We start from the raw sequence: 13,841 nt of genomic DNA on the forward strand, positions 1-13,841 counted from the left end.
ACTAGTTTGCTCTGCAGTATCCATTGTTCCCCAGGTATGAGTACAAACACTTGGTGTAAAAAGCAGATGCAAGCCGGTTGGTGTGCAGGCCCCCAGTTACAGGTACTTCATTCAGGGTGTGGGGTCGCCTCTTAAGTCCCCTTTCTGAGCCGCGCCGGCCTCCTCCCTCTCGGCTGGGGCCCAACAGTTCGGCTCCTTTCACCGGCTACCACTTTATTCCTTGTCACCAACTCACCCTGGCTTCCTAGGGCCCTAACCAGCGTTAGGGACTGACCCGCCGGCGGGTCGCCTCCGACCTGCCCAGGCCTGTCGGCGGCGGCGGTCCCCACTTGCACCCCGCACCCCCCGGGAAGGGGTGGCCCTGGCCGGGCTGTCACGGGTGGCCCCGCCGGGCGGCGGCGGTGGCAGGCGGCGAGTCACGTGTGGCGGAGGGGGCGGAGCGCGACCGGACGGGTGGGTGGAGAAAACAAAGCCCCCAGCTGTCAGTAGAGGAAGGAGGCGACGGCGCCGGAGCAGGTGAGTCAAGTGCATTTAAAGCGGTACCGCCCTGGCGCACCCGGACACCCCCAGGCCTGGCGCAGTCCCTCCCAGGTCAGACGCTGGCCGCGCCTCCTTCCGCCGCCTGGGGGCTGCAGTCCGCCAGTCGCTCAGCCGGCGGGACCGGGGGTCTCCAAGCCCAGCAAGAAGTTGTGCAGGGGTCGGCGCCGGGGCCCCTGGGTGTGCATCCGCTGCGCTCCTGCGGGCCACATCCCTCCTTCGGGGCCCCAGAGCTGCGCACCCCGGGAAAGGGGAGGGAATCAGGGCTGCCACGCTGGCAGAGGCAAAGTGGACCGGCTCGGGGGTTGAGAGCCGGGCTGGCCAGGACTCTTGGCGCTGGAGAAGGAGGGGGTCTTGCGAGTGCGCGCCCGCAGCGCGCGGACCTCAAGGCGACGGAGTTGGGGCGCGGGGACTGAGAACTAGGGGCGCTGGCCGGGGCTGTGCGCTTCGGGGCAGACCAGGAAGTGCAGCGCACGGGCGACAGCCGGCTGGGGATCAAACCTTGGACCGCCCCCCCCCCCCCCCCCAGCCCAGCTGCCTCCCCCGGGGCTTCTCCAGCGAAGAGCAGCCCCACCTCTCCATTCCGACTCCGGTTCCCGCCTGTGCTCCCGGCGCCCGGGACGCGGGAGCCGGATGGGTGGGAAAGAGAGCGGGTTATTATTCTGATCGCAAGTGGTTTTCTGCAAGGAGCACCCTGCGCTCAGGGCGGGAGCAACTCAGCGACTCCCCATTCTGTTTAAGTAAGAAATTCTTCAGTCCACCCTTCAAAGGACTGGGCAGTGACCACAAATCCCACAAAGGGCGGGCAGGAGGGGTGGGCACAGAAAGACCCTCCCTTCTGAACCCGGAGCGCTCGGTCATGCAGACTTTGAGACCCCGAAAGGGCCAGTGGACTAGGTCACCCCTTGAGTCACTTTGCCAGTCCCGTGCCAAGGGCCGCCCAGTGCAGAGGGCAGAGCTGTAACCTCGGAGGCAGGGGCGCTGCAGCTCAGGAGGAGCCTTTGTCTTAACCCCCAGACCCCTTCTGCTGGTCCTCGCTGGGTCAGTAGCGCGTAGAGTAATTAATATTCCAAACATTAGCCGTCCCTTCGCCCGGGCACCAGCCAACACTGCTTTACCCTCCCTGCGGGTTTCTCCATCTCTTGCGCACATCCTCTTCTTTTCCAAAAACATGGAATGTGGTACAGACCCGCTAGGCAAGAGGAGGTTACTAAACGCACTGTAGTGCAGTCACGTAAAATCAAGGGTTAAGTGTTCAAACCTGCACCCGCCCGCCCGCGAGGAGACGGAAGAACTTTCTTGATTAGCATAGTATCTGCCCTGGGGGCCGCACTGCGACGCGGCGGGTCGGTCCCAGCGAGGTGAAGAGTGCAGTCCCCTCTCGATTGAGGTTTGACGCAGCACCTGCTTCCAATCTGAAGGACCCGAGCCTTCCAACTTTGCCGAACAATACACTGTGGAATGAAACAGAACAGAGATCAGAAGGTAACCGAAAGAATAGCAACGTTTGAGATGCTTCGCTTAAGCACTAAATTTAGCTTAGTTTTTAGCAAGGGTGGGGGGCAGGGGCAGGGGTCCTTGCCAACCTTCCATTCTGCAAATGACCCTTGCTTTGCTAGCGTTCTTTGCTGCCAAATTAATTAAGATACCGGTTAGGGGCTGTCAATAGATCTCCAAGATATGGGGGTTGGGAGCCCACCGAGTGGTCGTTAGGTAAGCTCAACTGGCAAGTTTCACTTGCGTGGGAAGAACAATGCTTCTTCAACGCAAAGGTTCCCAAATTTTTCTGCCTGGGGAACTTTGAAAAATCCTGATGTCCATATCTCATCCCAAACCATAATTAGACTGTTTTGAGATGACAGTGAGGTTTGGGGTTGTTGTGGTGGTGTGTTGTGGGGTGTGTTTGTGTGTGTGTGTTAATCTCCAGGTGATTCCATTGTGCAGCCAAATTTGAGAACCAGGGAGGCAAGGGCAGAGGTCAATGGCCGGCAGCTGCAAGCTGCAAGACAAGACGCCAGTTTAACTACCTGGGAGGGTGGGGAAAACCACACTGAAACTGGAGTGCTGCTGACCAATGCCTGGGGTCGCGGGGACTGTCATCTGGCAGCTTGGCTGGCGGTGGTACCTGCCACATCATTTTTCACCCTCTCAGCCTAGGGTCTGGTTCTTAGTGGAAAGATCGAAGTTCACTGTCAGTGCCTGGTTTCTGCACGGTTGTTAAGGATACGGGAGAAACTTCATTCCAGAGGTGATTCACGTGTAGCAGGCAGTGGGGAAACCCAGCAGAAACTAACTTGGAGCAGCCTGGTGAGTCAGAAGCCTGCACTCAAAGGCGGATCCTGAGAATAGGAAGTAATTACGTGGAGTAGCTTATTGACACCCACTACTCCACTCCTTTGAAAGCACTTTTGAATATGTGATCAGGATCTGTTTGCTTGTTTGAGCCGCTCCCTTTTCCAGCCCTGTAAAACACAAAGCCAACTAGATAGACGTCTTGTAATTTCCTTGGTGAGAGGCATGTAGAAAAAAAAAAATGTTGGAAAGTAGTTTGGGTTATTTCAATTATGCGAAACAGAGAGGATGAATTTGCAAAACAAATTTTGAATACAAAAAAGTCAAATAACTGATTACACATTCAGAGGTAAATTAAAGGATCTATTTAAATAGAAATGGTTACATCTAACATTTTACGAGGAATCTTATGTTATTAACCAAAGGTTTCTTGCTTAAAAAAAATCATCCTCAGGCATGATCCTAATAAGATAGTCTATTTATAGATATACAGTTTATGAAATACTTATTTTTATTACTATTAACTTCAGTTATCTCTCTTTTCCTCATTATTCTTTATATCATCATAACTCTCTTGCCTAAACGCTTTCTTCTGCATTCTCAGTTTCTTTAAGGGGGAACAACCATGCCTATCACATAAAAAGCATTCAATATCATCAGCTGTTGAACTTTATTTGAACCCCTCATAACACCTATGTACCCTGCTTGGTATTCTGTTATCTAGAAGGGGTCTTTAATGTCTGCAGCCCCTATAGCACAGAGCACAGGCCTTTTGTGTTTGTACTGAACATTATCAGAAGGTGGGGAGAATATTTATAAGCAAAGCATCCTGAGTACATTCATTTTTATTTTTTTCCAAGACAGACATTCTGGATATGTAGGAGCCAAAGTTCTGTTACCGTTCTTAAGAGCCATAAAATGGTAGCTCACTTGTTTGCTTACATTTTTACATAAAACAATTTAGCATCCTGAGAATAACTAATAATTGTTATATACTTAACTACAGTCTCATGGATCCAAGATTCACTTCATGAAAATTTCATTCTCTACCCATTATTATGGAAAAAACACGTATTTTTTCCAAAAGGAACCAATTAAGCTAGGAGAGTTGTTTCAGAGTAGGATAAATGGCAGATTAATAGTTAGACAGCTTTTATTGTCTTCTACCTACATTAAAAATAGCGCAAATATATTTAAATATCCAGCATATTTAAAAATGGAAATTTGGATGTATTCCTTGCTGGCTACCAGCAAAAATAAATGTTAATAAGAATTTCCAAAAACCAAAATGATGTAAATGGACCCGTTCTCATTTCTGTGTAGCTGAGAAAATTCTCTGGGAATGCACTTCTGAAATTTCAACTCCTTTTAGGGAAGGTGTAAGATACTGAAAGGCTGAAACATAGTCTAGAAAAATGGGACGAATTCAGATAAATCAGAAACTGTTCATGAGAGGATAGTACAAACCTAGCTCTGTGATATTTACAAGTAGCCCAAGAGGGCGAGGTACAAAGAAAGGGTATAGCCTCAACTTTAGAAGCTCTGAAGTTTTTGAGAACAGATGAGAACCACCCAGTCTTATTACCTTAAATTTATACAGCCCATTGATCTTATTAACCTATCAGGGCCTAAACACAGTTGGGTAGATAGTATTCCCATGTGCCAAATAGCACAGGTCCAGAAATTAAATGATCTTCAAAGTGGGGAGAAATCTGGAGCCCTCACTCCTTTTCCAGGGTCTGGTCTATCATCCTGCTATTTCTTGACTAGCTTTGATGTAATCTTGTCTGGAGGTTTTGGGTAGGCAAGCTCAGTTCTAATTATATCATCCCTTCTTAAAGTAGGAGAAACTCTTCACCTATATCATGCTCTCATTTATTCTCAAATTATCAACCTTTGAACTAGGCCAACCCCAAACAATTGGAGCCACATCGTTGGCTTCTTATCCAGAGAAGCAAAGTAAGAATTTCTAACTTGTATGAGGGTTCTTAAATGTCAGTCGTATCATCCAGCAAAAGCGTAAATGCCCGGTACAGCATCTTTACTAAATAGTCCTTCAACGGATGCTTCACTGTCTTCCTGGCAGCACATGCCATTCACAGGAGGCTCTCAGCAGCATTCACTTACTGGAGACCACAAAGAACACACCCAACTCTTTTACATGTTCACCTGCAACCATCCCAAGTGTTTAAAGTGAATTGATTCTCCTTAATCAGGACAATCTGGCTAAAGTATTTCAAATCTGTTAATTGCACAAGATTTTTGCTCCAAATCTATAACCACACATTTTAAGAGAAGTATTCAAAATTGTGGTTTGTTACATCAGAGCCTCATAGAATAGAATTATCGGTAAATTTGCTTCCAACAGACCTAATAATCTACGCACTTCAGAAATGACTACTGACAAACTTCAGGCAATGGCATTAAGCTTAGGTTGAGTTGAAACCCATGAGTCCATCAACAGATCAGCAAACTCGATCAGGGATCAGCCCCTATGACCCAATGTCTCTTTTTGTATAGCCTATGAATTAAGTTTGGTTTTTGTATTTTTTAATGGTTGAAAATAGAGCAAAAGAAGAAAAACATTTGTGGACCCTTGAAAATCATGTGAAATTCAAATTTAAGTGTCCAAAATAGTTTTGTTGGACTACAGTCATACTTACTCACATATATGTTGCCCGTGGCTGCTTTTGTCCTGCTGCAGTGGAATAGAATAGTTGCACCGAAGACTGTATGGGCCACAACACCTGAAATATTTACTGAATATTTACAGTCAAGGTTTGCAGACCCTGGGTTTATTCCAACTCAATATACTTCTGTTTTAAATGAGAATTTGCTCACTGAAAACCTTGGTATTTTTTCAGTTTTTTCCCCTTTAGAGAAGGGGAAAAATTTTGTTTCCAAACATAGGTCAACTAATCTCCAAAGATAGTTTAGTTTCACATTCCCCTTTTCTGTGTATTTACTCCCCTGTTGAGTATATTTGCAAAAGCAGTACATTTCTAAATAATATGTGAATTTTAGTGATGTGGTCAGCTGTAAAACTTCTGAACCTAAACAGCCCAAACAGTGCAATACTAACTTACACTGAGCTACATCACTGTTGCCAGAACTCTAGAAAATAGGAAAACATACCCTTGACAACAAGCCCATGGTCACACTTGCCTCAATTCTTTAGCCGTAGAAACTTCCTTTTCTTCCACCCTAGGAGGGCGTTTATATTCTTATTTGGTTTAGTATATTAATGCATAATTTGAGGATCTATTCAGATTTAGATGTTTTTCATTGACTGTCACTTCATACACTTAAAACATGATATGGAAACTTGCTGCTTGGGGAAATAGCACCACTCTTCTAAAGTATACATTTAAGGTAAATTGCTTGCTACTTACAAAGGCAATGATCATTAGGTAATAAGCAGATATACATATAGTCACTTTTATCACTAAAGGCTGACAGTATGCCATGGACAATTTAGTTTGAAATTTCTAAATTCAAAAACAGATCAATTATGATCCAGAAATTCAAATTATATGCCTTCTGCTCAAGGCTGGACAGATTACTCTTAAGATTCTAGAAGGAATATTTGAAAGGACACCTACATTGATAGGAACTTGTCTTAATTTTTTACTGTAAGTGTTGCCTCATAAAATTTCCTTCAGTCCAGAGAACTTCCTCTTTTTAATGACTTGTTAATGTCACAGGCTATTTGCAAGTGAGTTTCACTTAGATTAATAGAGCAATTTTAAGGGTTATATATAATTTGTGTCCTCTTCATCCCTTCCAGAATCAGTACACCTGCAATTTAGAGACCAAAAAAATCAAACATTGCATTATAAGTAATGTAAATTTTGAGGTGCCTGAGGTCAGGTAAATCATTTCTGAAAACTAAAACAGATTGTAAGTGTATTTAATCCCATCCTAGGGCTATTGGTAGTAATGGCTTGTAGGCAACTAACTTCCAAGGTAACTTAACCCACTAGTGTTCCTGACAGGAGTAATTGTGGAAGGGGAGGAGGGAGACAACAGAAGACAGATTGTCTAACTCCTGTGCTGACTGGGTAAGGAACTAGTCCAAGTGAAATTAACTTTCCACCCTTATCATCATTTAGATTTCACTAAATTTTTTTATGAAATACATTTTGTTTGATATAGTGTCTGCCGTACATATATCACTCATAGTTCTCTCCAAAGTAGTTCCTAAAATTAGGAACTAATTGGATTGACTATATTTTTACCAGAATAGGGAATTCATAATTGTCAATTGCTTAAGCAGGGGCAAAGCACTCAAAAGCATTTTGCTAACACACAAACCTTGGTTCTAACTTAGAGTTAATCATAAACATCATGGCAGGAATGCTATTGATATTTAAAGTCAGTAGAAGGGAAAATAAGCAAGAAAAGGCAGCTGGAAAATGAGGTAATTCCTGTTTTTTTTGCTAAAGTATCTGAAACTTTTTATTGGCTGTCATACTTAAAAGTGAAATCAGAGGACTAAATTACCGTCTTTAAAAGCTGGTTAAGTCGGCTTTCAGCAACTGATAAGCAAGAAGGGAGAGAGTGCCTGCAATCACCTTACACTTTCCTTCCTTCGAAAATAATGTTAAATCTAACCACCCTGCCAAAATGTGATGTATTAAGAACTTCTCATGAGTGTAAGAAACCACGATCTCCATTTTCCCGCTGAGCATCTTCAGTTCTCCAGAAGTGGAAAAGACAGCCAACTAGAAGAAACACTTTCCTGCTTTGCACCACCTGGTCCTTCCCCAGAAAGGAAGCTATTGATATGAGACTCCTGTTAGCTTCACTTCCAGCTTGCCCTCTATCATGATTTTTTTTAAGTGTGGTCTTTTGGGCACAAATCTCTTAAAAGGAATTTCCATGAATCAACAGCTGTAATAGCCAAGTACTCCATGTGGTATTGCCAAGTCCAGAAAGCAATTCTCTGTGCAGCTGGAATGTTTAAGCAACACTGTCAGTGGGTCTGTTAATTCTTCATCCCAGCATCTGCTCCCTTAACACCTAAATGTAAGTTAGAATCCAGGGTATGTTTTTAGCAATGGTTGCTGCATAAAACACAGGACGCCCAGTTAAATCTGAATTTCAGTTTAACAGTGATTTTTTTTTTTTAGTATAAGTATGTCCCATATATTGCATGGGGTATTCTCATACTGAAAAAATTAATCTTTTATCTAAATTTCAAATTTAACTGGGCATCCCATCTTTTTGATGGTGGTTGATTGAAGTTTTGTTTTATTTTTGTTTTCTCTTTTTGTTTTTGCTAAATTTCACAATCCTACTTTTATCTCATAATCTCAAAATGACTAGCTTTCCTGGTCTGTAAAATATCTGATCCGAGACTCTATTTCTGGGTTAATAAAATATCTGAGCTGCCTTCACCTACTAAAGAGAAAACTCAAGCCATTATCGGAAGTTTTCTGCACATTTTGCTTAATTAAGAAGGGAAATAAAAAGTAAAGCCAGATCTCGAAAGTTAGCAATTTTTTATTTGTAAGATATCTTAAGGTACTTTCTATTCTTTCACAGACTTTTTAATAAAGTAGATACTTTAATGGGTAAATTATTAGCTCAATTGGGGTAACGTGAGAAACCCATTAACCATGTCCACAGGACATTGTTGATTGAAGTTCAATCTCAGGTGATTCCAATGATGCCTTGCTAGTCAAGCGAGGTCCTGGGACCTGTAGCATCAGCATCTCCTGGGATGCCTTGAAATGCAGAATTTTGGGCTCCACCCCAGACCTTCTCAATCAGAATCTTCACTTTAACAAGATCCATAAGTGATTCGTATACACCTTAAAGTTTGAGAAGCCCTGAACTAAAGGATCCACTTTTTCACCATAAATTGGTCTTTATGTTTAATATCACGTTGCAATAATCCTTAAGAAACTGTTTCTTTTAACACACAGGAAGGAATGGTTTATTTTGATCAAATATCTTCAAGATAGGCAACTATTGTATTTCTATTTTATTCATATGAAAATTCTAAATGACCATTTCTAATATTGTTTCATAATGAGCATATGTAATAAAATAAGACAAATGTAAGTTTAAAAAAGACTCACTAGAACTAATTCAACAGCCTATTAAAACATTCTGGGTTGCCCTTGAATGAATTAAGTGACAAATAGTTCCTGGCCCTCAAATCACCAATAAATCTTTTTCGTGCTTTGTTACTTCATTTATTGCAACTTACATAAGAATATTTGTAATCCAACACCACACATTCATGGTATCCCTAGGTTCCTCTAAAGCTGAACAAAGGACATACAGTTTGGAGCTATGGCAAATTCCAAACTACACTTATGAAATTCTAAGTTTTAAAAAGTAATTTAAAAGGTCCCATAGATCTTAATCCCTTTTGAGTTCAAAAACCTTCCTTCTCTATGCTTGCCTGCTTGTTTTTTAGATGTTATAGGGTTGTATCTTAGGAAGAATTAGAGATGTTGGAGCGAGTACATCAGAAGGCCTGATGTTTATAACCAGTTCTGCAGCTGACGGGACTTGGTGATTTTGGAGACCTTAACGTCCTTCATCACCATCCCTCAAACTGTTCCTCGTCTGTCAAATAGAGACTGTAGGGTCTGAAATTGTCTCACAAGATTCTTTTTTTTATATATAAATTTATTTATTTATTTTTGGCTGCCTTGGGTCTTCATTGCTGCACGCAGGCTTTCTCTAGTTGTGGCAAGTGAGAACTGCTCTTTGTTGCGGTGCGTGGGCTTCTCATTGCGGTGGCTTCTCTTGTTGTGGAGCACAGGCTCTAGGCGTGTGGGCTTCAGTAGTTGTGGCACACAGGCTCAGTAGTTGTGGCACACGGGCTCAGTAGTTGTGGCTCGCGGGCTCTAGAGCACAGGCTCAGTAGTTGTGAGGCACAGACTTCATTGCTCAGCCGCATGTGGGATCTTCCCGGACCAGGGATCGAACCCGTGTCCCCTGCATTGGCAGGCGGATTCTCAACCACTGCGCCCCCAGGGAAGCCGCACAAGATTCTTGTAAGGATCAAATTAGATAATTCTATGTGTGGGTTTTCGTGATGACTGTGTTGTGTATGGTGCTGTGGTCGTATGATTTGTTTAGTGACCCGCTTCAGACACGGCTGGCCGTTGACTAAATACTACATGATGTGGTCTCCTACAACATGCCTGATCTGGAAGAAAGGTGGTGGTCATTTTAACGGCGCCATCTATGGAACCATCGAGCACATATCTCATAGACATGCAGCTTGATGTCCATGGCCAGCACAACTCTCCCTTCTTCGCCACAGAAACTTAAAGTTCTCCTCCTGGCTGGGGACAGCGACGTGTCCTGGGGAACCAAGCAATGAATTCCTTATCAGGGTACCACTCATGGCTCTGTGAAGTCAAATGACACAAGGCTTTTTGCTGTCAGAATTCTATACAATTCCTCCTGCATTTTTTTTCCCAGGAAAAATTTTCTAATGGGTTATAAAAACGCATTTCAGTATTTTTAATTAACTTTTAAAATAAAATATTAGTCCTTTGAAAACACGTTTTTATGTTGTCATCATAAGCACATCGCTATATAATTGTTGTAATCAGTTATTAAGTAGCTTGGTGTCAAACAATCACATAATCCAAGATTGGAAGAAGCTGCCTGGTCATTTTGTTAAAGGAACCCCAGTGCAGAATTCTACCCACACCTGCGCAGCCCATGGAGGAGAAACTCATTTGTTTTGTTGTTGTTTTAATAAATTCATTACAGAAACAAATTCATTAGTGAGGGTCTGAAGAAGATGAGGGAGGGGCGTGAGGGGAAGCGCTTCTCATCTTACCACCTTCATGCAACTATCACAAATCTGTTTTTATTTTTGTGCAAAGCTCTTATTGTCTGTGTTCGCATTCAACCATATTTCGCCTGAAATTTTCCTTAGCATGTTGAATGTTGTTTCCCATGTTCAACAGTGTTTCTAGCTTCAGTGTCTTGGCACGTTCCTCTGTCTGGGATGCCTTGCCTGGGATGCGTTTTCCAGCCTTTGTCTTACCACAGGTGTTAATCCTTTTAGGTCCCCACCCCCTCAAAGTGTTCTCCCGGGACCAGTGGAGCATCTTATAAATGCCCAAGCTCAGGCTCCACCCCAGACATTCTCCATCAGAATCTTTCCTTTAATAAGATCCACAGGTGTCATTGTTGTGGGTTAAATTTGAGAAACATTGTTCTGGAAAGTCTTTCCTAAGCTCCTAACCGTTGCTTCCCACCACCTCCCACTGGTCCTCCCATCCAGGACAAGTTAGGTGGATCCTTGCGGTTGCCCTTTAATTCCCCCCACGTGGGCCTCCCCAGCACATAAACTGGTTGGAGATGGTGATGGATGCGTAGTCATCACCACATCCCCGGGTCCTGGTGCAGCACTTGACATGTAAGAGTTTTATATTTGGAATTGTTTCATTGTTTTCCAACACCACTGCTTTCGCAGATGAAGAAATGCAGAAGTAAGTTTTTCTTCCTACTGGAAAATGGGGTACTCAGGTAGGGCTCTCTTGGCCATTGGCCTGCGGTTTGGGGGTCCCGTTTGTTGCAGTCTTTATTATGGAAAACTTATGGGGTGGGGGATGATTCTCTGTCTGCAAGTAATTTCTGAAAGTCCACTGCTGGAACTTTATTTCTTTTACTTAAAATATTAATATCTGTTAAACACCAACACCTCTGAGAGGAATCGCGCTTTACCCTCGGTTTGAAGGTGGAGCAGCTGGCAGGTCTGGGTAAGTGTTTAGCGAGAGACAGATACTGGTTATCTGACGGGAAAAGATACGGAACACTAGTAGGTGATAGAAAAGATTGATAGTGGAATGCTGCAAAACAACGTCTAATTCTGACAGATGTTACAATAGTTTTGTCTTGAATCATACGCTTTTCCATTTAAAAAAATCACATTTTTTAATCTATAAAAATCTCAGGGGCTTCCCTGGTGGCGCAGTGGTTGAGAGTCCGCCTGCCGATGCAGGGGACACGGGTTCGTGCCCCGGTCCGGGAAGATCCCACATGCCGCGGAGCGGCTGGGCCCGTGAGCCATGGCCGCTGAGCCTGCGCGTCCGGAGCCTGTGCTCCGCAACGGGAGAGGCCACAGCAGTGAGAGGCCCTACGCAAAAAAAAAAAAAAAAAAAAATCAGGATGGGGCTTCCCTGGTGGTTCAGGGGTTAGGACTCCGTGCTTCCTCTGCAGGGGGCGCGGGTTGGATCCCTGGTGGAGGAAGTTCTGCGTGCCGCGAGGTGCAGCCAAAAAAAAAAAAAAAATCTCAGGTTGGACTTTTCTCCCCCATCCTGCATCTCATCTATGACAAATTTCATCCACCCCCTACATTCAGAGCAAAACTAAACTGCTACCCTGGCGATTTTTCTTTTCAAATGTTTGTTTTTAAATTGTAGACAAAGTGCAGGTACATCTATACCGATGTTTCTAAACTCACATTCAAACTAAGCAACACCTGAAGCATGGGGAGCTTTCACTGTATTCATGAACCACTAAGTCTTCATGGTGGAAGGAGTGTTTCGTGAACTTGGGGATGGACAATCTGATGGAGGGAGGCTCAGCCCTGGAGGCTGCTGTTTTGAAGTAGCAGGAAACTGATTAAGGCTTTGGAATCAAACTGTACCCAGAAACAAGGAGCATCTGTCCTGCAGGGCTATTGTTCGTCATATTTGAAAGGAACGAGAGGCTCCTGGTACTGCTTACCAACAACTCTCACAATTAGCCACACAGACCACAAGGAGTATAATTATGTCCAAGAATGTGTGGGACTTCCCTGGTGGCGCAGTGGTTAAGAATCCACTTGCCAATGCAGGGGACACGGGTTCGAGCCCTGGTCCGGGAAGATCCCACATGCCGTGGAGCAATTGTGCGCCACAACTACTGAGCCTGTACTCTAGAGCCTGCAAACCACAACTACTGAGCCCGTGTGCCACAACTACTGAAGCGTTGAGCACTGCAACAAAGAATAGCCCCCGCTCGCCACAACTAGAGAAAAGCCTGCGCGCAGAAACAAAGACACAATGCAGCCAAAAATAAATACATTTATTAAAAAAAAAAAAGAATGTTTGGCTTGCCCCACCCCGCTTGGGAGTCTAGCCCTGTACTTACGCATCACCACAGACACCAACTCCAGAGGAATGGTGAATCTGAGTTAGCTTTATCCCTTGTGGAAGAGTGTATGAGGTTGTCTTTCTGTCCCAAACTGCTTACCTGAGTGTCTGTGATGATACTATTCATGGTAATTTGCCCAGACTTTGGACCTTGGGTGGGGTTTGTAAGTCATCTGATGCCTTCAGAGTGTACCTTGTTGAGTAATCTGACGCAGGTGAGCCATGCAGGATGGGCAGAACAATCATGTGTTCTACATGCTGTAACATCAAGCCTAGGTCCATCTGAGTCATATTTTCCCGTGGTAGTTGTGTCCCATCCCAGAGGAAAGCGATTTTTAACATATCCTTGTGAGGCTTGGTGGTGTTTTAAGGGTTGCTTTTGGATTCTGAAAGCTACGTGCATTTTTTGTTTGTTTTTCACATTTGGGGGGTTTGTTTTAAAATGTTAAATAACCTTGGACTTTGATTATGTTAATAATTTTGTATGAATTTGGTTGAGAGAGTTTTACACCTTGATTTCTCTATCCGAAAAACGATACAAATGTTTGTTACTAATGATCATGACTAGAGGCTCTAGAGATTAAAACATTAAAAGAGTAAGTTAAAATTATTCCAGATATGAAGAACCAGAAAGATGATAAACAAAGAAGCAGCAGCAACAGCTACCAAAATATTCAAAAGAAAAGTAAACCTGAGTTAAGACCAAAAAAATGGTTGTCTCTCATTAACCTCCTATTCAAACAAGGCTCTTCTCTTAAAATCTTTGCAAGTTAGGCATGACTTTGTCCTTATTGGGTTTTTTTGTTTTTTTGCGGTACGCGGGCCTCTCACTGTTGTGGCTTCTCCCGTTGCGGAGCACAGGCTCAGTGGCCATGGCTCACGGGCCCAGCT

The 13,841-nt window shown here is 43.8% G+C and overlaps 1 protein-coding gene across 2 annotated transcripts in view; it reads left to right on the forward strand.

Annotated features, from left to right (window-relative positions):
* Positions 1-462: 462 nt before the first annotated feature.
* The window catches only part of MAPRE2 (microtubule associated protein RP/EB family member 2), a 162,850-nt gene continuing 149,471 nt past the window's right edge, over positions 463-13,841 (forward strand). Inside the window, exon 1 of one of the 2 annotated variants that reach the window (XM_073790654.1) lies at positions 463-516. Coding sequence is in view for 1 of the 2 variants with exons in the window: in XM_019930419.3 (XP_019785978.1) it covers positions 1,999-2,022 (24 nt within the window). In the remaining variant the exon portion in view is untranslated. Of the gene's footprint in view, positions 517-1,866; positions 2,023-13,841 lie in introns of those variants that run through there. The other variant, XM_019930419.3, reaches the window with a different exon arrangement.

Source organism: Tursiops truncatus, chromosome 13 (genome assembly GCF_011762595.2).
Source record: "Tursiops truncatus isolate mTurTru1 chromosome 13, mTurTru1.mat.Y, whole genome shotgun sequence".
Lineage (NCBI taxonomy): Eukaryota > Metazoa > Chordata > Mammalia > Artiodactyla > Delphinidae > Tursiops > Tursiops truncatus.